A 25,702-nucleotide genomic window follows, 5' to 3' on the forward strand; every position below is an offset into this window, starting at 1 on the left:
CATGGGTAGGATTTTTTTTAAAGCTAGTGTTAATGTTGATTTAATGCTTTACATGTAAAATGTCTGGCAGTACTGTACATGGAGGCTACCCAGAAATCCTTACCTGGTTTTGATAGGCATCCGGTGCCAGGGTTTTGTATGTGGGGGCCATTAGGGTTGCCAGATTCTGAAGGTTCTGCTCCAGCCTTTCTTCCTGATAGAGAAGCAAAACACATTATTTCAGTGTAGCTTTGTTTTGATGACTGCCAATGCATAATTAGAGTAACACTAAATAAATAGGTTTATTAATACAGTATGTACTGTATGTTTCACCTCTTTCGGGTCGTCCCCAGTTAGCTTGAATTTGCGTGGGATTTTGCTCCTGGCAAACTTGCAGCCGTTGTAGTACATGCTCCAGGAACAGCCGAAGGAGAAGGAAGCACCACAGGCCTCTGGGTCCAGCCCCTGGCACGCACACGTCCTCCTAAACAACAAGGATGAGAGGAATAACTCTGTTATATAATTATACTGAACAAAAATATAAAAGTAACATGCAACAATTTAAACTATTTTACTGAGTTGTAGTTCATATAAAGAAATCAATAAATTGAAATAAACTCATTAGAGCCTAATCTATAGATTTCACATGCCTGGGCACGGGTGCAGCCATGGGTGGGCCTGGGAGGGCATAGGCCCAGCCAATCAGAATGTTTTTCCCCACAAAAGGGATTTATTACAGACAGAAATTCTCCTCAGTTTTATCAGCTGCCCGGCTGGCCTCAGATGATACTGCAGGTGAAGAAGTCGGATGTGGAGGTCCTGGGCTGGCATGATTACACACGGTCTGCGGATGTAAGGCTGGATGGACATACTGCCAAATTCTCCAAATGACGTTGGAGGCAGCTTATGGTCGAGAAATCAACGTTCAATTCTCTGGCAACAGCTCTGGTGGACAGTCCTGCAGTCAGCATGCCAATTGCACGCTCCCTCAAAACTTGAGACATCTGTGGCATTGTGTTGTATGACAAAACTGCACATTTTAGTGTGGCCTTTTATTGTCCCCAGGACAAGGTGCACCTGTGTAAAGATAATGCTGTTTATTCAGCTTCTTGATATGCCACACCTGATGGATGAATTATCTTCGCAAAGGAGAAATGCTCACTAACGGGGACGTAAAGAAATTTGTGCAATTATTTTTGAGAAATACGATTTTTTGTGCATATGGATCGTTTCTGGGATCTTTTATTTCAGCTCATGAAACCAACACTTTACATTAACATTTTTGTTCAGTATATTTTGTGGGAGCTTATATTTGTCCTATTTCACACATATGCACATATTGGAAATGTGTTTTTTTGCATATGCCAATTCTCCCTGAGACATCCTAAGAGAGTGAGGTCATGGCCATGGTCTGCCATTATCAGCCACGATCTTAGATCTTAAGCTTAAGTGCCTTAAAGACACATCAACAGGTTTTTCTCCTTGTCGTCTCTGGGATTCCAACCAGCGACGTTACGGTTATCGGCCCAACGCTCTAACCAATAGGCCATGCTATTATACAAATATATAAACGCAACATGTAAAGTGTTTATGTTTCATGTTTCAGGAGCTGAAATAAAAATCCCAGAAATGTTCCATATGCACAAAAAATGTATTTCTCTCAAATGTTGTGTACAATTTGTTTTTAAATCTCTGTTAGTGAGTATTTCCCCTTTGCCAAGATAATTCATCCACCTGACAGGTGTGGCATATCAAGAAGCTGATTAAACGGCATGATCATTACACAGGTGCACCTTGTACTGAGGACAATAAAAGGCCAATCTAAAGTGTGCAGTTTTGTCACACAACACAATGCCACAGATGTCTCAAGTTGAGGGAGCGTGCAATTGGCATGCTGACTGCAGGAATGTCAAACAGAGCTGATTCCACAGAATTGAATGTTAATTTCTCTTGAATGTTGATTTCTCTACCATAAGCCGCCTCCATTTTAGAGATTTTGGCAGTACGTCTAACCGTCCTCACAGCCGCAAAACACGTGGAACCAAGCCAGCCCAGGACCTCCACATTCGGCATCTTCACCAACGGGATCATCTGAGGGTGGGGGGGTATCTCTGTCTGGTTCTGGCTCCCCAGTGGGTGGGCCTATGCCTTCCCAGGCCCACCCATGGCTGCACCCATTGCCCAGTCATGTGAAATCCATAGATTAGGAACTAAGGAATTTATTTCAATTGACTGATGTTTTTCTATGAACTGTAACTCCGTAAAACCTTAGAAATTGTTGCATGTTGCATTTATACCCCTGGCACGCACATGTCCTCCTTAACAAGGACGAGAGGAACAACTCCTTTATATCAGGCACATGTACTCCTTAACAACAAGGACGAGGGGAACAATTCCTTTATATCAGGCACATGTACTCCTTAACAACAAGGACAAGAAGAACAACTCCTTTATATCAGGCACATGTACTCCTAAACAACAAGGACAAGAAGAACAACTCCTTTATATCAGGCACAGGTACTCCTAAACAACAAGGACGAGAGGAACAACTCCTTTATATCAGGCACATGTACTCCTAACCAACAAGGACAAGAGAAACAACTCCTTTATATCAGGCACATGTACTCCTTAACAACAAGGATAAGAGGAACAACTCATTGAATGCTATTCATAAAACTCCAGGCTAGATTTACCAAGTGCTCCCTCCTAGAAGCACATTTGTCAAAACCCTTAATCAACACCTACTATTTATTGTCATAGGCTTGGTTTAAATCCTATGTATAAATATTTACTCAAACACATTGCTGTGAATTTATACATTTCCAAATACCAGGTGGTACGGTTACCATTCCAAAAAAGGTTTATTACGTACAGTTGAATTCGGAGGTTTACATACACCTTAGCCAAATACATTTAAACTCAGTTTTTCACAATTCCTGACATTTAATCCAATAAAAAATTCCCTGTCTTAGGTCAGTTAGGATCACCACTTTATTTGAAGAATGTGAAATGTCAGAATATTAGTAGAGAGAATGATTTATTTCAGTTTTTATTTCTTTCATCACATTCCCAGTGGGTCAGAAGTTTACATACACTCAGTATTTGGTAGCATTGCCTTTAAATTATTTAACTTGGGTCAAACGTTTTGGTAGCCTTCCACCAGCTTCCCACAATAAATTGGGTACATTTTTGCCCATTCCTTCTGACAGAGCTGGTATAACTGAGTCAGGTTTGTAGGCCTCCTTGCTCTCACACGCTTTTTCAGTTCTGCCCACAAATTTTCTATAGGATTGAGGTCAGGGCTTTGTGATGGTCACTCCAATACCTTGACTTTGTTGTCCTTAAGCCATTTTGCCACAACTTTGGAAGTGTGCTTGGGGTCATTGTCCATTTGGAAGACCCATTTGCGACCAAGCTTTAACTTCCTGACTGATGTCTTGAGATGTTGCTTCAATGTATCCACATGATTTTCCATCCACATGATTTTCCTGCATCATGATGCCATCTATTTTGTGAAGCACCCCCACCAGATGATGCTGCCACTCCCGTGCTTCATGGTTGGGATGGTGTTCGTCAGCTTGCAAGCGTCCCCCTCTTTCCTCCAAACATAATGTCATTATCGCCAAACAGTTCTATTTTTGTTTCATCAGACCAGAGGACATTTCTCCAAAAAGTACAATATTTGTCCCCATGTGCAGTTGCAAACCGTAGTCTGGCTTTATTTTTATTTATTTTTTCTGAGGTCTTGGCTGATTTCTTTTGATTTTCCCATGATGTCAAGCAAAGAGGCACTGAGTTTGAAGGTAGGCCTTGAAATACATCCACAGGTACACCTCCAATTGACTCAAATGATGTCAATTAGCCTATCAGGAGCTTCTAAAGCCATGACATCGTTTCTGGAATTTTCCAAGCTGTTTAAAGGCACAGTCAACTTAGTGTATGTAAACTTCTGACCCACTGGAATTGTGATACAGTGAATTCTACGTGAAATAACCTGTCTGTAAACAATTGTTGGAAAAATTACTTGTGTCATGCACAAAGTAGATGTCCTAACCGATTTGCCAAAACTATAGTTTGTTAACAAGACATTTGTGGAGTGGTTGAAAAACTAGTTTTAAAATGTCTCCAACCTAAGTGTATGTAAACTTCCGACTTCAACTGTATACTCCCAATATCTTAAGTCAAATATAATTGTAATTGCGAATACGTAAGTATGGATAATTGAGATTTATATAGGAGCTAATCCTCGCTTCCCAGTGGGAAAGTGTAGTTTAGAGCACACAAAGAAACTCCTATAACTTTTACTTATGAGTCAGCCTAGCAGTGAAAAATTACATTGGAAACCTGCAGTTAAGCCTGTCCGTCTTATGTCCCATGCCTATGTGAATAACACGGTAAAAGGAAAATAGCATGTCGATTTTGGCTAGCAGGGTGTGTATTCATTATATACTATCGGCAGTTGTTTGATGACACGGTGAATGACATTACATCATGCTGAAATGGCACGCTACACCATTACACATGCGCTCCTGTAGAGTGCAGACATTACACTTCCTGTTTGAGCGGTTGAGACAGATGCTGCCAGTAGAATAGTTAATGCAGTCATTGTGTGCATTGACTAGAACAAGCTGTTCTACCTGACAGAGTGTAGCCACGTACACAGCACTTTGGAGAGCTAAATTGGTTAGCTATGTTATACATGGAATAGCCTGGTCCCAGATCTGTTTGTGCTGTCTTAGCAACTCCTGTGAATGGTCAGCACAAACAGATCGGAGACCAGGCTAGACACAGAGGGATAAAGCATTAGAATGTCTAACTGACTGAGTGTAGGATGATTCTGGTGGACCAGCTTTGGGCAAACATTGTCACAAACAACGCTATGACATGGTAAGTGGGATCACTTCCTCTCATCACGGGTTGGGTTTAATAGCCTTCAACTATCAATAATTCACCACCAGGTAACTCATCCCAGATAGAGTTCAGGGTATTGTAAAGTGAAGCTACCCAGGAGACAACAGAAGGGAGTGCGTGAATGAGCTGTTCTGTTCATTGGTATCAGGACCGGGACAAGCTGGCCTTTCATATTATGGTATATCAACTGACCAAATGCCCAGCTAGTGTGTGTCATGTCTGGTCGTCAGTTAAGCAGGTATTGTTATTATGTATCCCCTATCATAACTCTACTACCTTAGTTTGTTTTCAGGTATTATATTCAATTTGAAGTTGTACACGGAAGAAAAAGATAAACGCAACATGCAACAATTTCTAAGATTTTACAGAGTTACAGTTCATATAAGGAAATCAGTAAATTGAAATAAATTAATTGAAATAATAAATTAAACTATGGATTTGACATGACTGGGAATACAGATATGCATCTGTTGGTCACAGATAAGCCTACCTTAATTGTACATTTGAATTAAAAACGTATTCACCTGAGGCGGTCTTTCCTGTTTTGAGTGTACTATTTTGCAGTGTACTGTATTTGCATAGCAATGAGTAGCACAATGTGGTTGCAGTCCCCCTCAGTAATGTCTTGGATTATTGCACGTTGGCCGTGTCAAATAAATAATATGACTAAAATTAGAAAAGGGGAAGAAAATGTGTGCGCTTGGTTCAGCTGTCTAAACACATGTATGGTATGATTAGAAGCAGGGGCGCAACTTTGGTTTTAGAAGTGGGCGATACATAATTTATATATATATATTTTTTTTGCCAGATGGATAAACTCTCCAAACAGCGTACCCGACCGCTCGGAGGCGTCCGCATGGTCCTAAAAACACACCATTGCCTCGTTTAGGATCACATTCCAATGCTAAAGCTGGGGGGGGGGACAAAAATGCAATTTCAGAATGTGGGAGGACACCCGTCCCCAGTGAAAGTTGCGCCCCTGATTAGAAATTACAATTTTAGAGGCAAAGGCCCTTACTCTTCGTTGATGGCACATCGTCGCTGGGTGAGGGCTCCGTGTCTCGTCAGCGTGTCGCTGAGCTCCATGTAGAGCTGGTCTGCCATGCTGGTGGGGATGCCGTCCCAGATCAGGATGATCACCACGATGCACGCCGCCTCGCACTTGTGGCGCTCCCGCTCACGCACCAGCACCAGGAGCTTCTCGTCCACGCTGCCGCGCCGGATCACCTGGAACACACCAATGTCTTGATTTATTTATTTGATTGTAAATCTCATAGAGATTAAGTGCCTTTTTCCCAGAGGCATCTGGTCTGAGATCACAGCGAGATAGTACAGTAAAGTTTCCCTTCAAATTACAATATGGTGCGTTTTCACAATTGACAATTTTGTTCTAAATACCAATCCTCGATTCTAATTTCGGCTATCCCAGTTGGGTGGCAGGTAGCCTAGCGTTTAGAGTGTTGGGCCAGTAACCGAAAGGTCGCTGGTTCGAATATCCTAGCCGACAACGTGAACAATCTGTCGATGTGCCCTTGATGAAGGAAAGGAACATCTTAATAAGATGCTACCACCACCCATGACTTCAACTCTATTCTTAAACCAATACTGTCTGATCAGTGTTCACCAAAGTATGGAGGTACATATTACAGCAGCCCCAATTCAGAGTGAATCCTCCATATATTTAGATTTTATAACCCTAATTTGCTCCAGAGGCGCTGTACTACTATGGCTGACCCTGTAAAACAACACATTTCCCTGCACCTATCCGGTGTGTGATAATAATAAAAAAATGAATTTCTGAGATATTGTCATACTTCATTCACACTTACCCATTTAGCAATGGGGCATCCCTGTGTACTCTTTCCTTCTTTGCCTGTGTACACCACTTTTTCAATCCTGATGGCACTGCCAGTTAGCCCAGACCTTCAAAAGCAAGAATGATAGTTAGAGTAGATGCATGTGATATAGTAACAGAAGTGTACAGCAAAAAATGAGAATATGAACAGCGTTTGTTAAGTGCGGGTGTAAATATGGGGTTCAGAAGTGTACAACGTTACAGAGCGTTCTGATTGTATCGTTACAGAGCGTTCTGATTGTAACGTCTCCACATTAAATGTGATATATATGATATATGCAATGATATATATATATATATACATACATACATACATACATACATACATACATACATACATACATACATACATACATACATACATACATACATACATACACTTGATGACTGACAGGGGACTCTGTGTTGAAACCACAGTTCCTCCATCTTGGCACTCTCCCACCATTGTAAATAATATTTTGGAAGCTTTAGAAATGCATTTATTCATGTCTACATTTTGTTTTTGCCACGTTTATTCTATTACAGACACCTTAATGCATACTATTAAATTATATGATGTCACCTAAACATACAAATAAAAAAATAACATTTTCCTTAAATTATTATTTTTAGAGATCACTAATGTTACTGTCCCCACTACAACAACAAAATACATGTAATTTTGTCCTTAAAACACTGTAGAATTCCATTCATTCCGAACACGGCCTGCTCCTAATGGGGAGTACCAATATGGCATCAAAGCCTCTCAATAGCATCAGCAATCCAGGGCTTATATACATCACTGGATATATGCCATTTAGCAGACACTGTTGTCCAAAGCAGCATACATTCATGCATGCATACATTTTACCTACGGGTGGTCTCAGGAATCGAACCCATTATCCTGGCGTTGCAAGAGCCATGTTCTACCAACTGAGCTACAGAGGACCACAGTCACACAGCTACAGAGGATCACAAATGTAAAAGGAATGGAACAAATACAGACTTGATGCACGTATTCCCAGGTTAAATACTAATGGAATGTCTACGCGTCATATCCATGTCATGATTTATATGCCACCATGTTGAATTCTGGTGAGTGGTAAAATCAGGAACCTGTCACTCTAAGTATGGAGGTCATGTGACCAGAAAGTGATCCCAAAATGGCTCTGGTGTGAGAAATCTTGAGTTGAAATGTTTGTTTGAAACCATGAAAAGTTCAGTAATTGTGCACAGAAATACCTGTTCCTATGGTTTATTTGCGTGTGAGAAAGCAACGGTTTAAATGTTTGTTTGAAACATTGAAAAGTTATACATTCAGTAATTGTGCATAGAAAAACCTGTTCCTTTGTATTATGTGGGATGACGCGGGATAAAACAACCCACCTTGTCTCCATGATGTCACGGATGGCCTTGATATTCGGAGCGGAGCCCAGGTGAGTGTAATACGGCCCTTCGTCCTTCTCACTGATTGACTCTGTGTCAAAACAAAGAAAGAGACAACCCCCATACCCAAATTAGACATCAACCAGCAAATAATCTGTGTGTAAAGACAGACATGAAATGTGACTCACCCATGCAGTGGCAGGAAGGGATATCATACTGGGTCTTGATAGGAGTATCCATTAGGTTTTTAATGGGAGTATCCAAGAGTTTCATGGGGGAATTCATAAAACTCTGGAGCAGGGGTTCCTGCTTGGGGGTGAAGTCTAGGTGGGGTCTTTTCAGCCCATTGGAGCCAGGGCGCCCCATCCCCATGTCCTCCATCCCACCCGACCCACCGTCCAGGTCCGCGTGAGTCGAGAGCACCGTCACAGCGCCAGACTGCTCCACCTTGACCTTGTTGGGTGACCTGATGACGAGGGACTTCCTGTCGAAGACTGGCGAAAGCTGATACTGTCTGAGAGTCTGCTCCATGGTGGCTAGGATGCTCCGCTGGGAGCTGCTCTGGCTCTGCTCCCTGCAGCACGATGTCTGGGGCTGTGGATTGTACTCCTGCTTGACCTGGATGCCCCCCGCTACCATACCCATCTCTCGGCCCTGCTGTTGATGCTGCATCAAGGGCGGCGGTCCAGGCCCTTGGTGGTGAGGGTGTTCGAACCGCGGCCCATTCACCATCTTGATGGGCCGGACGCCGCGCTTGAAGTCTGCAGGGGTCTGTGGATGAGGGGGACCCAGAGACCCCCGCTCAGACTGCCTCTGTAGAAGATGCATCCGCAGGGCCGCGTGCCTCTGGAAGTCCCCCTGGGGTCCCCCGTGTCCCAGGGGTGGAGGCCCCCCCCTCTGGAACTGGGCACAAGACTCCTGCTGATTCTGCTCCATTTTAGGATACATCTGCTGTTGCTGTGCAGACACCTGCTGGTTTAAAGCACCGTGTGGTAAGTGAGGTAGCGGTTGTGGGGGGGTCTGGGTAAGGGGGAAGTCCATGTGGTTGGGGTGTGGTTGTCGGAGGTGGGGCGGTGGCTGCTGCTGGTGGGAGTATTGCTTGGGTCCGGGGCTTGGAGTGTACTGCCTCTGCTGTTGTTGTTGGTGCTGCTGTTGTTGTTGCTGCTTCATCTCTAGCTCCATCTCCATCTCCATGGTATTACTGCTGCTGTGTCTCCATGACGCCTGCTGGGACTGCTGTGCGTCGTTGGGCTGAGAGGGGTCTACAGGATTGTACCCAGGGTTGTTTCTCATCATAGACTGTATCTGCTGCTGGTGCCCAGGCTGGGGTTGACCACCCTGACCTCTGTAGCCTCCACCAGGGGATTTCAGCTTTTTCTCTAGCCTGATGTAGTCCTCCAGCTTGAGTTTGTTCAGCTGTTGACCGTCCATCGTGCCCTGGTTGGGGTCCTGCGACTGGGGTGCGTTGACCGACTGCTGTCCATCGTACTGAGACGGATGGGACAGCGGGCGCTGCTGCTGCTGTTGATGTTGTGGATGTTGTGGCGGCTGCAAAAAGCTAGGTGATAGTATTTCCTCTAGATCTGGGTCACCTTCGCATAAGTGCTCTGGCTGCATGGGGGCTCGAAAACAATTCTCCCCTTGCTGCTGCTGTTGAGGAGGAGGAAGATTACACTGCTGCTGGTGCATGTGTTGTGTATGTGGCTGCTGTTGAGGAGGAAGATTACACTGTTGTTGGTGCATGTGAGAAGGGCCTTTAGAGTCGGCCTGCTGCTGCCACTCTGGGGCAGGGTTGTGTTGGGCAGGAGGCGCTTGGTGAGGTGACTGGGCCGGCCGCGGTTGCTGTTGCTGGTAGGCCCCTCCGGTGGGTCCTACGTCGAAGCTTTGTCCCCCCGTCTGGAACCTCCGTGCTGAGTCGGGCTCCAGCATCTGGCCCCGGGAGTTTAGATCTATCCAGCCCATCTGGGAATTAGGGCAACCGGGATCCGCTCCTCCTCTCTGCTGCTGCTGGGTCGTGTCTTTCATCATCCCGTTTTGATGGGAGCGTTGGGGTCCAGGCTCGCTGCCACCGGGCAGGGAAGCTGGGCCCATGGGGCCCTGGGGGCCCGTAGAGTCAGCTCCACAGGGGTTCCCGGTCTGCTGTTGCTGCTGCTGCATCCCATACTGTTGCTGCCGGCGCCTCCCCTCACTCTGCCCCATGCCTGGGCTGGGGAAAGGGCCGGGGCTGAACACAATGTCCTCTTCTGTCTGCAGCGGAGTGCTCTGCTCTAGAGGGGTCAGGAAAGAGTTCTGATGGTTAAACTCCTGGTTAGGTTTCCTGTAAATGCCCTCTGTGTTGTTCTGATGTTGCGAGCCGTCAGCGGGCTGCTGTTGCTCTCCTCTGTAACTGTTAGAATACCCATTCACCATATACGGGGCAGCTGAGTTGTTATATCCATTGCTGCCTTGTCCTTTAGGGGCTGCTACCCCAGTTTGCTGCTGTTTCTCAGAGGCAGGCATCTGGGCTGAAATGGGAGGGAACCCTGAGGTAAGAGAGGTAGGTGACTGCGTCGTGGCTTGTTTGGGCAGTTCAGGGAGTTCGTTGGTGAGTGAGCTAATGTCGTCGACCAACCCCACCTCCGGTTGAAACTCCTGCGCGCCCGTCTGTGCTGCGATGGACACTTGTTCTGGGTAATACTGAGACAGAGTTTTCTCTAGAAGGTCACCAGGTGTGCCTTCAATGGAATTGGGGCTCACTGTAGCACCGTTAGCTATTTGCTTGTTCCTCGATAGTGAGAAAATATCCCCTCCATTTGAGAAAGTATTACAGTTTCTCTTATCCAGTCTTGTCCCATCGCAGTCAAACTCCCCAGGCTTTGTCAACTCTGGGAAATCGTCCATGATGTCCCCACTATCCTTTTTGTCCCACATCTCCTCTCCATCCCCTCCATTAATCTCCAAATCCGATCTGAGCTTCTTGGCCTGGTGAAGGCCCAGAAAGGACTGGTCACAGAGCGCATGCTTCAGATCCCCGCCATTGATCATGTTATAAGAGCCTTGGTTGAACAGTCCCTGCACTCTGGCAGGACTGCTACAGTTCTCCCTGTGTCTCTTCATTGGGTTGACGACCCCTGCCACGGCCTTGTTGTAAAGGTTCCAGTTTCCGTCCCTGTTGATCTGCTGATGGGCTCCTTCCGGCGACTGGGTGCCATTTTGGAGCTTGGCGGTGATCAGGTTGTCTGGTTGAGTGGCAGCGCTGAGTTGTGCTACTATCAGACTTTCTTCCGTCTCCTGGCTGGCCTTTTCTGTTTCCATCTGGCCTGCTCTGAGTCCATCCACAGGGTTGGCCTCTGTGCGTCCTGCATGGGAGATGGAGAGAGAGGTATTACTAAGCATGAAATACAGAAACAACAGACAGTGATAAGGTATGATTACACATTTAAACAATAATGTGAATGGTGCACATAGCACTGATCTTGAATTAAGGTGGAAATTGGTATTATATGATGATAGACCATTTTTATACAACCACCCTATGATTCGTCAATTGTCATCACTAGTTTCCACTTTCCCATAACATCACATTTGTTTGAAACGAAAGGGAAAAAACACACATTCTCTCCTAAATTGAATGGAATTGGATTTATTTATAAACACTGAGGACAAAACACATGTGGGCGGCGACACTTTGCATGGGGGCGGAAGATAGCCTAGTGGTTAGAGCGTTGGGCCAGTAACTAAAAGGTTGCTGGATTGAATCCCTGAGCTGACAAGGTAACCATTTTTTGTTCTTTCCCTAAATAAAGCAGTTAACCCACTGTTCCTAGGCTGTCATTGTAAATAAGAATTTGTTCTTAACTGACTTGCCTAGTTAAATAAAGTGGCGGGAAACAGTAATTGAGTCTGAAATCATCGCCAGCCTGGGTTACAGAGTTGAGTCAAAGGAGTAATATGTTTACACTTGGCTCTGAGTGGATTTCAGTTATGCGATATGAAGGAAGAGTCACAGAATTAGATTATCCTCAACTGGGTGGCAAGCAGGGAGAGAAATAAGAGTGCTGGGGGAAGGTTATCCCAGGACAACGTGCCGGGTCAACATGGAGTGACACACACAGTGTGGGAACCAGCGCGGTTGAAACATTTTTACTTCTGGAAAAAGGAGGTCAGATTTTCTGTAATACTGTCCTGTGAGTTTCCGCCTTTATGAAATCAGAGATGGTGAAATACAATCAGCTCCATTTCCTTTAAAGTGCATTAAGTCAACCGAGCTAAATGTAAAAATACCACGAGGCCAGATGCATAATATTCCCAGTCTACATCCATCATGCTGTACCTGATGGGAGAAACGCCAGTGAAGTTGAGGAATATATCTTCTGAATGTGCTGCTCTTTTTAGACACAAATTAACCCAGTGGCACTCAGATTCTCACGAATCCATTGGCAGCCAGAGCAGTATGAATGCTTCTCTGAGACAGACTCTCTCAGGCAAAACATTATTGGGTAGACAAAACATGACCAAATTATGCACATTCACCCCCCTCTCCCAACCCCCACACCCTCAACCCCCCCACCCCCGACGCAACGAGGTATTAGAAACTGTCTCTGTCTCAATATAGAGAGACAGCTCCAGCAAGGAAGGGGTCTCGATAAAGAAAGAAAAGCCAGAGGCATCTTGCAGCATTCTTTGCGTGCGCAGCATATTCACAACACGGCACACAGCTCCGAACCTGAGCAGCTGTCTTTGGGGCTCAGCTTGGCGAGTGAGGCTTCACTCCACAGCTAGAAGCAGCCGAGCATGTTTACAGAAGAGCGGAGGGAGCGAGAGAGGAGACATACCAACGGTTCCTCTACTCCTCCACCATGCCTCTTTCTTCTCAGGCAGATGCTGCTTGTATCAAACAAAGGGGTGCATGTGTCTGATCACATGGCTAGACGCTGACCTCATTCCATTAACTGCTACATGCTGGGAGTTTATGCTATAGAATGCCTTGTAATACGTGCTGGAGGATAAGATGACACTACCCTTTTCTTGAAGGAGAGGATGGGGAATAGGTTTTGTTCCATTTTTTGCTGGGGACTGGTACCTTTTTTTATACAATTGGGAAGAAAAAATGTATATTTGTTAAAAGAGGATTGAATGGGATCTCAAGCATTTACACATTTGTAACGTATTGTACGAATTGGAATTCGTAACATATCATACAAAATGGATGACGTTGTGCACAATTTTCGGGGACCCGTTTTGGCTCATGAGCGCTAATTTAAAAACTACTGGCTGAAATTATACAAAACCTCTGTATCATCACTTTAAAGGTATATTAAATATATTTGTTACAGGTATAGTAAATATGTATATACACTGAATAAAAATATAAATGCAACATGTAAAGTGTTGGTCTATATTTCATGAGCTGAAATAAAAGATCCCAGAAATGTTCCATACGCACAAAAAGCTTATTTCACTAAAATGTTCTGCACAAATTTGATTACATCCCTGTTAGGAGAATTTCTCCTTTGCCAAGATAATCCATCCACCTAACAGGTGTGGCATATCACAAAGCTGATTAAACAGCATGATTATTACACTGGTGCACCTTGTGCTGGGTACAATAAAAAGCCCCTCTAAAATGTGCAGTTTTGTCCCACAACACAATGCCACATGAACAATTGGCATGCTGACTGCAGGAATGTCCATCAGAGCTGTTGCCAGAGAATTTAATGTTGATTTCTCCTACTATAAGCCATCGCCAACATCGTTTTCGAGAATTTGGCAGTACGTCCAACCGGTCTCACAACCTCAGACCATGTGTATGGCGTCGTGTGGGCAAGCAGTTTGCTGATGTCAACGTTGTGAACAGGCATGAGCTATGGACAACATACACAATCATGTTTTATCGATAGCAATTTGAATTCACGGAAATACCATAATGAGATCCTGAAGCCCATTTGTTTAAGGTATCTGTGACCAACAGATGCATATCTGTATTACCACTCATGTGAAATCAATATATTATTTATTTAACTAGGCAAGTCAGCTAAGAACAAATTCTTATTTTCAATGACGGCCTAGGAACAGTGGGTTAACTGCCTTGTTCAGGGGCAGAACAACAGATTTTTACCTTGTCAGCTCAGGGATTCAATCTAGCAACCTTTCTGCTACTAGACCAACACTAACCACTAGGCTACCTGCCTCCGCTAGATTAAGGCCTAATGAATTTATTTCAATTGACTGGTTTCCTCATATGATCTATAACTCAGTAAAATCTTTGAAATTGTTGCGCATTGGGCTTATGTTGTAGTTCAGTATATATTTATTACATCAATGCTGAGTTCCACATTTTTCAAACTGTTGAAACATGACTGAGGCTGCATCATGTAACAACGATATTCTCCTTCTGTAATGTTGATGTTTGAGACAGGCGGGGAAAGGAGGCTGGTAAAATTACAGATGGTAGATGGGAAAAGAGCTTGCTATGCGTCGGCTGTTTAGCACTGCTCACCTTCTGCCCCATTGTAATTTACAGGTAACTGCCAAAACAAAGGAAACACTTGAGTAAATGAGCCCCATTAAAGACAGTATGTTGGCGGTTCCTTTATTTTGGCAGTTACCTGTACAAGGGGTGGTTGAGGCCAACTAACTTATAGGAAACTTGGCTTTATCCCCTCCATATTGTCATGTCAGTAAGGCCATACTCTGGATAATATAACCCTGGTTCCACAGAGGTGTGAGTCCCTGGTAGCCAAGACAGACAGTCTACTCTGTCCTATACTGTAGTTAGGAACTTTATCATATGGGATTAGAGGTATAGAGTTAATGCAAAACTCCTATAGGACACCTAGCGGGACGATTGGGCAGTCGCAGATATTGAATTACATTATGGATTTGATTGAGTGTACGCTTATCAAATCCACGACCTTTGGTTTGGCCGTTGTGACAGACAGTCAACTTAGTTCACACTCTGGGCTGTCTATTGTTCACAAGGTCAAGCGATGACATCACGGCGGAGTCACGATCGGATAACACTGGATAGGCAGGAAATAAGATGCCTGATTCTCATAATGAGTCGGCCCCTGCAGTGCTCACCCACCACATCTTGCCCCCATTGAGTCATTCTGGTCTGTTGTGATTTGACAACAATGCTGACTTGTCCTGCCCATTGCACCGCAATATCACCATCTTAGTAAACATCAACACAGCCAAGTCTTTGTCAAATTTTCAGCAGGCAAATTATGCTGATGTAGCATAATTACAGTATGTCCTTGTGTGGAGATATTTCAGAGAAGGGTTTCAGAGCTACTGTACACCAACGGGCCTATCATAGTGTAGTAACTTGACAAGGAATGCCCACACGCATTTCAATATTACTTTCCTTTACTTTCAACCCAAACCTAAAAGGTGTACAGCCAGGTACAAACGGTACAAATAGAGCAGAACTATATAGCCCACTCAACCGGTGGTAGAATCACATTGCACAGAACTCACTCTTAGTGATGACATCATCAAAAGGGGAAGGTCACGGTCAATACCAATAATAACCATGTCATTATTTATATAGTGTCCACACTATAACACATAGCTAGGTGAGAAGCCAGTTAAAGGCTGTTGAGGGTTGTATTGCATTGTGATGCAGGGAGGCATCTCTCTGAAAGAGCAATACTGTGAACCTTCACTCCCCCCCCCACAAAATATAGATTCCAGCGATGGCATTGATTTCTGTCTGCCACATGCCATTATTAATGCATGTAACATCCGAAGCATCTGCGAAATAATTACAACGCGCCAGGGCCAGAATCCAGCCACAGTCTAATCCATCATAATTATGAGCAACTCCTCTGCAGATGTCTCGAGGAGGAGCCGGTCGTGGCTCAAAAAGGAAGGGACTTTTCTGTAAAATATCACTGAAAGAGAGAGAGTTTCGGTGGTTAGTTTGACGCGGTGGGCTTCTAATGATTGTCGACAGCGCCATTAAGCCGGGAGAGCGTTGTCATCCCGCCGTTGAGATTTATGCTGTATCGCATTAGTGGAAACCAAGACTGTTCTCAGGACAGGTCTGCTGCTTTTGACTAGCAGAAGTGACTTTTCAAAGCAAGTTAGGAGAATTAACGTGGCAGGTTAGGGCAATTAAGTTAAGGTTGGGAAAAGGGTTAGGGCAACCAAGACTGTTGTCAGGGCAGGTCTGCTGCTTTTGACTAAAACGTTGTCATCCCGCCGCTGAGATTTATGGGCCGTGGAAGACGAGAGGTGGTCGTGCATGGTGTGGTGGCACAGGGCTGAATCTCAATAGTCTAAGATGGCTTCCTTTTCTCTTTCTTTCCGCATCTCCTTTCCCTTCATCATTGAGACAGGGCATTGAAATGACAACTTCCTCAGATCTCTGTTCTCTTAGGGACCACACACACCGCACGGAATGATGATCTGCTGTTTGTCTGCAGTTTGTTCGGCGCGGTGTGTTTCAGGGACCACCCGCTGGTGGACATCTGACTGCTGACATTTTTGTCCTGTTCTACATGTAGAATCAGTTTGCAAATTACGGCTGGCATTATATTCAGAGGTGATAAGTACTCTTGGCTGGCAAACGCTACCGGTATGACCGTGACTTTTAAAGCTCTCAAAACTCATGTCAGCAAAAATGTGTGTTTGAGGGCCACTAAATCATGTCCTTTCGTGCATGGAGCTCAGTGCGGGGGCCTCTAGAACGAAACCGCCAAACCGCTATGGTCCGATAAGAAAAACATGGTCCCCAACCTTTGAAAAACATAATTGGATCCAGCTTTAGATTCCCATGAAAACTCTCTCCCTCCCTCAAAGCGCGTTCAGCTCTATATGGAGCCGAGGACTGGTGTAGAAAAAAAAGGGCGATTTAATAATAAATAGCAGTGGTCGCGTGGTATGTTTCATTTGGCACAGTGTGTATATGTGTGTCTGTGTGTGTTTGTGCACGTGCACACCAAGTCAGTGGGGTTGATGATCTGGAGGCCATTACAGTTGCTTATGATCATGCAAGAGAAGCTGTCACCTTCAAACTGCACACTTAGACACACACTCTCTCTCACTCTCACTCTCTCTCTCTCTCTCTCTCTCTCTCTCTCTCTCTCACACCTTCCAAGCCTGAACTTCATTTGGGCAAGAGAAGACTAAAAACAACCGTGAGAAAAAGTTGTGTGTGCATACTGTATGTCTGTGTATCAAAAATCTACTAATGCACATATTGATGTATGGAGAGCTATCTATTTATCTGTCCAAAATAAAGGGTTGACTGATAGTAGATACGGTATGCTGGCTACAGCTCAGTACAGACTAGGTTGAGGTCGAGAGGAGAAAGGGATATGAGTGTATGTAGAAAAATCTCACATGTAACCGATTCAGCTCCACATGTGCTGTATTCCATGTGTCTGGCAGGGCAGGGAGTGCATGAGGTACAGTTCAGTTTGTATGAGTTTCTGAGAGGGAAGAATTTAAATGGGGCACCTGCTGGGGCAGACTGACAGGAAAAACGTAATTCATCATACCCAAAGTTTAGATGGAAAGTTATTTCGACTTCTATGTCGAGGGTCATAAGGTTCACACTGTAGTGTGCTTCCAGCACTTCCAATCTTGTACCCTTTAGTGAGAAAAAATATGTTTTATTATCACATACACAGGATAAGTGCAGTGAAATGTTGTTTTACAGAGTCAGCCATAGTAGTACGGTGCCCCTGGAGCAAATGAGGGTTAAGTGCCTTGCTCAAGGGCACATTGACAGGTTTTTCACCTTGTCGGCTCAGGTATTCATTTAACTGGCCTAACCTGCTGCCCTCTACTCCTACAGTTTCGGTTAGTCATAATACAGAGACATTTCTTTACAGAAAAAGTTACTCGTCCACTAACTTGAGGCGATCAGATCAAGTCATTATGGTTCATGTTTGCCCCCTCCAGCTATGCAGTTGCATTGTCTGTTGGGAAACAACAATAAACTCAGAGGAAACTGGTCAAACTCAGGGCAGGCTGGCTGGGCATTAACAATGTCCCCCCCTGAGACTGTGTGTCATCCCTCCAGGACATTACCACCTCAGCACCAGACCCCCGGTGTTAGAGTGATAAATCACACTCTAACGAGCCAGCCTGCCAGGACAAAATGGGGTGCTGCTCTCCCTGTCACTCTCCCTGTCACAACAGAGGTGACAGACCAACTGGAGGAGGAGTGAGAGATAGGGCAATGGGAATTCTCATGTTAACATCCAATCCACTCTGGTGGTGTCTCTCGTGACGTGAACATGCCCCGAGCTGAGCACTGAGTTTGAGTATAAAGTTGATGTTGTGAGTAAGATGTCTACACTAAGACTGAGTATGTCTCAGGATCAGGTCGACAATGAAAATAAATGATAACGGAGAGTGGTGGAATGTTTTATACATTATAGCTATTTGTGAAACAGTCCCTTTTGCGAGTTACAATTACTTAATTTCCAAAACCATTTCTAGTAAACTATCAATAAACAATCAATAGCTGTCAAGACTTGAGTAAGTAAGTATGCCTTGGACAAGTAAGCTTGACTAAACAGGAATATAAGCAGAATATGACATGCATCTATATCCTGAATTAAACAATATACCAGGGTTCCTCAACTGGTGGTCTGTGGGCCAAATCTGGCCCGCGGGTGATTTTATTGGGTCCCACAATTTTTCTGAGCAAATGTATTTAATTATTTTGGACATAAAAGACTGTAAAAACACCAGCAAATCGTCTCCACGTGATTTTAACCCTTTCACGCGTGAGTTCCAAATATCTCTAACGGTTGCCACAGCGTGAGTTTTTTTGTGCACGTGATGTTAGAATGTTCTCTCCATTCCAGAATGTGATTGTTACGTAACAGTGCATTTAATCCGCGCTGCCCTCAAACCAAAGCACGCAGACTGTTTTTATTTATAGGCTGTTTCAACTTCAATTTCAAATGATTTTCTAACAAGTTTTTATTTTCTAAGAACAGTTTGAATTTAGGTGTGTTCCGCCTCCTCAATCATTCACATAAAAATAGTCATTTTTACTTTTGCGGACAATTACATTTTTGGGACATTTCTGACCCGGACAAAATTCCCCAAGCACTTTCCAATTCCAAAATGAGGTGAGTAAGAGTTCACTCATTTTTTGAGGACTTCTGGAAAAGAATGGTGGGATGTGAACGACAGTAGACACACCCCTTCAACGTGCATACTATAAACAGACCGAACTCATCTTGTCTGTTATTATCTTCGGTTTCTGTGAGGAAAAAAATGCATGGCTGCGCGCTGAAACTAATCGTCGGATTACTTTCGATTTCTAGAAAGTGTTTTACTCAATTATTTTGATCAACGGTGAGCAAACCCGTGATGTGATTAATTGTAAATAGTAATTGCTATTAGCTAATTCATAGTGTAGTTTATGTCAGCTGAGAGTTAGAAAATATGACCGCTTGTGTTGCGTCAATCTTTCCTCAGCGCTAGGACAAATGTAGCCTACATTTTTCCGGTTAGGATGATTGTGTTATGCTATAGATACTTCTGTGAATATCTGAACATTGCATCAAAAAATAAACTGCTCACATTCTGGACATAACTTTGTAAGGACTGTGTTTGTGTAAATAGTTTCTGAAAAAAGTGTGGCCAGCTGCGCGCTGAAACTAATTGTCGGATTACTTTCAATAATTGTACATAGTAATTGCTATTAGCTAATTCATGGTATAGTTTACGTAAGGACTGTTTGTGTAAATAGTTTCTGAAAAAAGTGTGGCCAGCTCAAATGTTGATTGTTGCGTCATTCGAAACTGGCCGTTCTAAATGAGCATTCTAAATTAGTGTTCTAATCACACGGGGTGTGATCGTACGCTTCAGGGACCACTGTAGAACGATCACACCCCGTGTGATGGTACGTGTGAAAGGGTTAATTTTGGAAATCTGTTCAAAAGTATTCTCACACATAATAGAGAGACACGTGGTCGTATACAAATGTAAGCAAGGTTTGAAATTATTATGTTTTAGTCAAATATTATATCTGTTTGGGTTTCTTGCAGTCAATTAGCAGTCTACGAATTATTTGCAATTATGTTCTGGCTCCCTGACCATTCGCTGAAGATAAATCGTCCCACGGCTGTATGTAGTTGATGATCCCTGGTATTGACCATCTATTCTAGAGTGCATTTCCTTAGTTATGATACTGGTAACGCATGGTGAAGATCAGCCATTAATAAAGCTGAACTGACTAATGTAGTTCCACTCAGACTGAGGAGCTATTAAGACCCTTAAAGATGACGAGTCTTCCAGCAAGCTGCTGATGTGTGCGTATTGCTGAGCTAATCCCTTTCAGACACAGCTGGATGTACCGTGCTACGGGCGTCTTCTCTCACCCTCCGCCATCATAATCAGAAGTGACAACGTCCCTTTGTTAAATAGCTTCACATATGGGCTCCAAAATACTTCAACATACCCAGACTGAGAATGAATGAATGCCTAATAGATATTGTCTTTTCACGAACCCAAAAGGCAAGACTTAGACAAAAAATATGGTCCACTTGACAAAAAAAAGGTATGGCCCCAATATAAACTACTGTCCCATGTGACTTTGTTTTGTTTAGTTTCCCTCTCCCACTGATGTGTAAATCAGTAACTAAGTCAGAGGTAGAGCACTATCAGCGATCTGCTCCCAGCCCATGGCGCCCAGCCTCCCACTGGGCCAGGTCAGTGTGCGGCCCCGCTCCGGATCCTCGGGGACTCCGCTCCAAAGTTTAGTGTTTGCCGAGCAGAGCTGAGCTGCTTGTCACAGTTGGATACACCCACACCGACAACACAAAAAAACTCTCTCTGAGAACACAGATAACAAAGCCAGAGATCCCAGCTGAGTGCTGTACAAGCGCACATGCACACACACACTGAGAAAAATGTCCAATGTTGACTGTGCCTGGCTCCAAAACAATAGGGACAGATTGACTGCATTCTGTGTACTGCTAATTAAAAGGAATAATTCACAGTCTTCCTATTTTAACTCAGGAGTCTTCTGCATAATATGAGAAACCAGTGTCCACAACAAACGTATGTTTCTATTGGGATCCATTGTGTTACAGGGCTTCACTGAAGATGCCTGATAGAACTTCACATTACTGATGCGTTTGATCTATTTCCCTCTCCAGTTCCTAATGCCCACCAGGGAAAAGCTAGGCTTGTTATTTATTAAATGACTCCCTTGCTTTAAAGGTAGACTCAGCAATATGATGTTGATGCAGAAAGCAAACAGCGTAGTGGGTCAATTTCCGCAACATCTAAGAGCGTTAAAGCGCGAGGCTCAACTTCTCCACTGTTTTGGTCCCTGTGGCTACCACACAGTAACAGCCTGAAGCGAACCAGTGCACCGTGCACCACAGATACTGTGTGTGACTGTGTGAGAACGAGGTGTTGCGTCTCGCTCATCTCAATATCTGCGGTGCCGCTCATGGCAACATCATTCCGCTGAGTCTACCTTTAAAATGGAATTCAAATTGAGCTAGGTCCCTTTGTCCCTCCAATGGTGTGTGTGCCCTTTGTTTTAATATTGTTGCTTGCACGCTGGGTTTTCTACCGTATGCTAGCGTACCTGTAGATTTCCAGTTATTGCGCTAATGCTAGTTAGCATTGGCTCGCAAAACAACCAGAATCTTGTCAGAATTGCCAGAATCTTGCAGTATCCCTTTAAGCCTGAGGGTAAGGCGTTAGATACTGGCAACAGTCAGTTATTGCTGTTAGACAATGTAGACAGTGTGCGCACCAGTGTCACTTAAGGACACTGGCAAAGGGGCGAGCATGTAAATATCACGAACAAGACATTTTAAGCACTAAATGTAAGGATTATGTGACTTTATCCGACAGGAGAAGATTACAGATGTTGTACTATTCATGTATGAGCCATACATTGACACGTGAGTTTAATAAAAAATACTGACATAGTTTTCAAGGTCCCATTTCAATCTCTTTAAATGAATGGAGGGCTATGAATGGCTCGGGGGGGGAGGGGGGGGGGGGGGCTACTGTAATAGGCCAACTAACAGTTTGTTTTGTCATGGTCACCATATGACTTTAAAGCGGCATTCAGCAGTTGAAACAATTACAAAAAGTGTCCTCCCCGCTCCTGTTTCGGTAAAAAGCTGAAGGATGGGACTGGAGAAATGTAACCACACTCAAATCTGTAGACAGAGCTATGTATGCAAGGACTGACCGTCCAAAATGATAGTTTTAACCATATTATACGGCTATATAGTGTTTGTTTACGTTTCTTTAGTTTACAAACATTGGAGTCAAAAAAGCTTATATTTTGGGTTCTGATGGGGTAAACAGTTGAACTAAGGTTAAGGCATTTCTAAGTTAAATTCTATAAGAATCGATGGGTATATACTGTATAATGAATTTATATATCCACAAATGTAGCAACTGCAGTTTCCCCCTTTAACAGAAGTGTCGGTTTCCCTTAGCAGCCTATTCAATGAACAGAGTGATTCATTTTGGAATGAACTGACACAAAAACTCTCCAAAATACGCTTGGCAGACATTTATCTGGACCCTAATGCTCTTTCGTTATGTCATAATCTCAACATTTCCCTCCAAGAAATAATCCATGTCTCTTCCAACTAGAGTTAAGTGCAGCAAAGTGCATTGCAGTGGACTCACACTGTGTTTTTGTTGTTTCAGAGAGAGAGGGAGCAGCAGCAGTAGGAGAGGTGCGTTAGCAGACAGGGTCTATTGGCAGCTGACTTGGCAGCCGTACGTGACATTCACAGATAATGACAGCCGCTAGAAGGACCATGTCTCAGTTGGTCTCAGGTTCAGACTTGGGCAATAGTGGGGGTCAGAGACGGACTCAACATACAGACTCAACATGTAGGGCAATTCTGGCAAATGCCAGAGGGGCTGGTCCATCTTTAGCCCAGTGGGCCTGTCTAAAGTCGGGTTTTAGCACGGAAATATCATTATTTTTTGCTAATAATGGGGGCCTTGAGGAAAGAATGGGCCGGTGTGTAATACACTGGTGGGGTAGAAGGACATGCTTGGGGTCTGTATATATAGTGTCTCAGAGTGCTGATCCAAGAACAGTTTAGCCTTTTAGATCATAATTTATATTATTATATGGACAGAGGCGACCTGATCCTAGATTAGCACTCCTTCTCTGAAAGGCATTGTGAGTACAGACCCAGAGCTGGAGATATTCAAGAAGGACTCGTAAATCAGATGCACACCCTGGCCGTCAAGCACCTTTTTCTTTCTCCCAGAATGGTCCCAAAAATAAGCCATTATCTCAAGTGTATGTTTCCCCTTCTTCGCCAATAGCTGCTTAACTATGTTCCTGTCTGGCGATACGAATGGGGAGCACGCTTCCATCGAGGCTGTACATTTTGGGAAAACGTTTGAGTCACTGCCAACCTTGTTAAACTGGATTACAAATCCAGCACTTCCAAAGTAACTTTTCTTAGTGTTTTATTGTCTTGTGTTTTTACTATTTCCACTTGATTTCCTCGTTTAAATGTGCCAAACACCTACATAGTGAAATGTTATGAAAGGCCATGTGATTAAAAACACATTGGGGTGAACAAATGTGGCGTGTTTGTCTGTCTGCCCAGTTTTTGATTTTCTGTTTTCCTTCAGTCAATGTAGTGATTTGAGGTTTAAGATACATTTGTTGTACAGTATCAGTTGAGGTGGACACTTAAAAAGACTAGAGAATTAACATTTGGACCATAGATGTTGATTTTGTAACCCAGATGTTTCAAGCGTTCAAGTCTCTGCATGCATGGTTTCTCTCTCTCTTTCTTTCTCTCTTTCTTTCTCTCTGTCTCGTTCTCTCTCTCTTTCTTTCGTTCTTCACCCTAATGCTTAATAAAGAAAATGGGGGGGGGGGGGGGGGGAGTCACAAGGTAGACCACTGACCAGCCCAGGGCACTTTTGAAACAGCCTGCCAACAACTCAGTCACTGTAGGACCTTTTGTTAACTCATTAGTATAGTACTCCAGTACTACAGACCTGTCTGGTTCAAACTTCACTGGACTGTATGTTTATCAAGTACTTTAGCTAGTTTACATGTTTATTTGAACAACATGGTCTCTATGCACCATTACCACAATGGGGTCCAATTAGAAGTTGTCTCATTATTTAGATTGGGACTGACCTCTCACCTCATACTGAACCGAAGCCACACACACACACACACACACACACACACACACACACACACACACACACACACACACACACACACACACACACACACACACACACACACACACACACACACACACACACACACACACACACACACACACACACACACACACACAAATGCATGCACACACACTTTTCACAATTTACTGTACATCTGACAGTCTAACGTTGAAATGTAGTCTTTGTCTAATGCAAACGTTTCATCTTTTCACAAAGAGATGTTCTGTTACTTCACCAGTACACCACTGTGAATAACAGCCTGGCTCTACTGTATCTGTCTTCCCTCTGGTCTAGCCAGGCAGCGCTGGACTGGTTTCAAGCTGCACACTAGCTGTACGACGTGAGTGACACCAAATCATTGGCTTCCCGTCCGAGCTGTAATTGGGTCAGATGACTGGCGTGCTACAGCGGTTTAAATCCCTCACATAAATATAGACTGGAAGACTCGCTTGCTATGCGAAGCTCCCCACATGACCGCCCCCCTTTCTCGCTACATTACTCCAGAGTCCAACTAGCTCTTCCTCATGCAAACAATCAAGTGAGTAATCAAGAGTCCTCGTATGTTGATTACTTTACATTAAGTTGCTGTAATGTAAAGTAACAACTTACAATAAATTGATGTAATGTAAAGTCACACTTTACAATAAGTTGCTGTAATGCAAAGTAACACTTTACAATAAGCTCTTATAGCTAAGTAGTAACACTGCAGTTACAACAGTAACAGCATAGTTATTTGTTAGTGTTACGAATACTACAAGTATTACAGCAGCGTAATGTCAAGTGTACTGATTTTATTCGGTCCATGGGGTAGTGCCTCAATGGTAATCCGCTCTGGATCCCTGAACCTAAACACTGTAATACGGTGTTGGTAATAAGAGAACTCATGGTTCATTGTACGGTAAATCCCAACTATGCCTTTAAACAAATAAAAAATGACAAGTAAGCATTTCAAACATTGAGTTGATTTTGATTTGGATCAGCACTCTGAGACACTTTATAAAATACAGGGCCTGGTTGATTAATGGAAAAATGTGGTACTTTCTTTGCAAGTTTTATTCTGACGTCTAAGTTGCAAAATAATACCAGGCTCTAAAGTACTAGATTCTTTGTCGTGAAATATGAACTATTACTTTCAGTGCCTTGAAAGTATTCACACATCTTGACTTTTTCCACATTTTGTTGTTACATCCTGATTTTAAAATGGATTCAATTGCGATTTATTTATTTTTTGTCACTGGCCTACACACATTACCCCAAAATGTCAGTGGAATGATGCTTTTTGGCATTTTTACAAATTAACAAAAAATGAAAAGATGAGTCTTGAGTCAAGTATTCAACCCCTTTGTTATGGCAAGCCTAAATTAAGTGCCTTCAGAAAGTATTCACAAAAATGTGTTGTTACAGCCTGAATAAAAATGTAAATAA

The 25,702-nt window shown here is 43.6% G+C and overlaps 1 protein-coding gene across 1 annotated transcript in view; it reads right to left on the reverse strand.

The window, feature by feature from the left end:
* LOC106610354 (methylcytosine dioxygenase TET2) overlaps window positions 1-25,702 on the reverse strand; it is a 56,580-nt gene that overhangs the window by 7,863 nt on the left and 23,015 nt on the right. The window contains exons 2-7 of the mRNA XM_045722890.2: window positions 8,299-11,448; window positions 8,111-8,201; window positions 6,720-6,813; window positions 5,909-6,117; window positions 313-463; window positions 104-193 (exon numbers count right to left, since the gene is read on the reverse strand). Coding sequence (XP_045578846.1) covers window positions 104-193; window positions 313-463; window positions 5,909-6,117; window positions 6,720-6,813; window positions 8,111-8,201; window positions 8,299-11,404 — 3,741 coding nt within the window. The 5' untranslated portion in view covers window positions 11,405-11,448. The remainder of the gene's footprint in view (window positions 1-103; window positions 194-312; window positions 464-5,908; window positions 6,118-6,719; window positions 6,814-8,110; window positions 8,202-8,298; window positions 11,449-25,702) is intronic.

The sequence above is a fragment of the Salmo salar genome, chromosome 08 (genome assembly GCF_965601325.2).
Source record: "Salmo salar chromosome 08, fSalSal1, whole genome shotgun sequence".
NCBI lineage: Eukaryota > Metazoa > Chordata > Actinopteri > Salmoniformes > Salmonidae > Salmo > Salmo salar.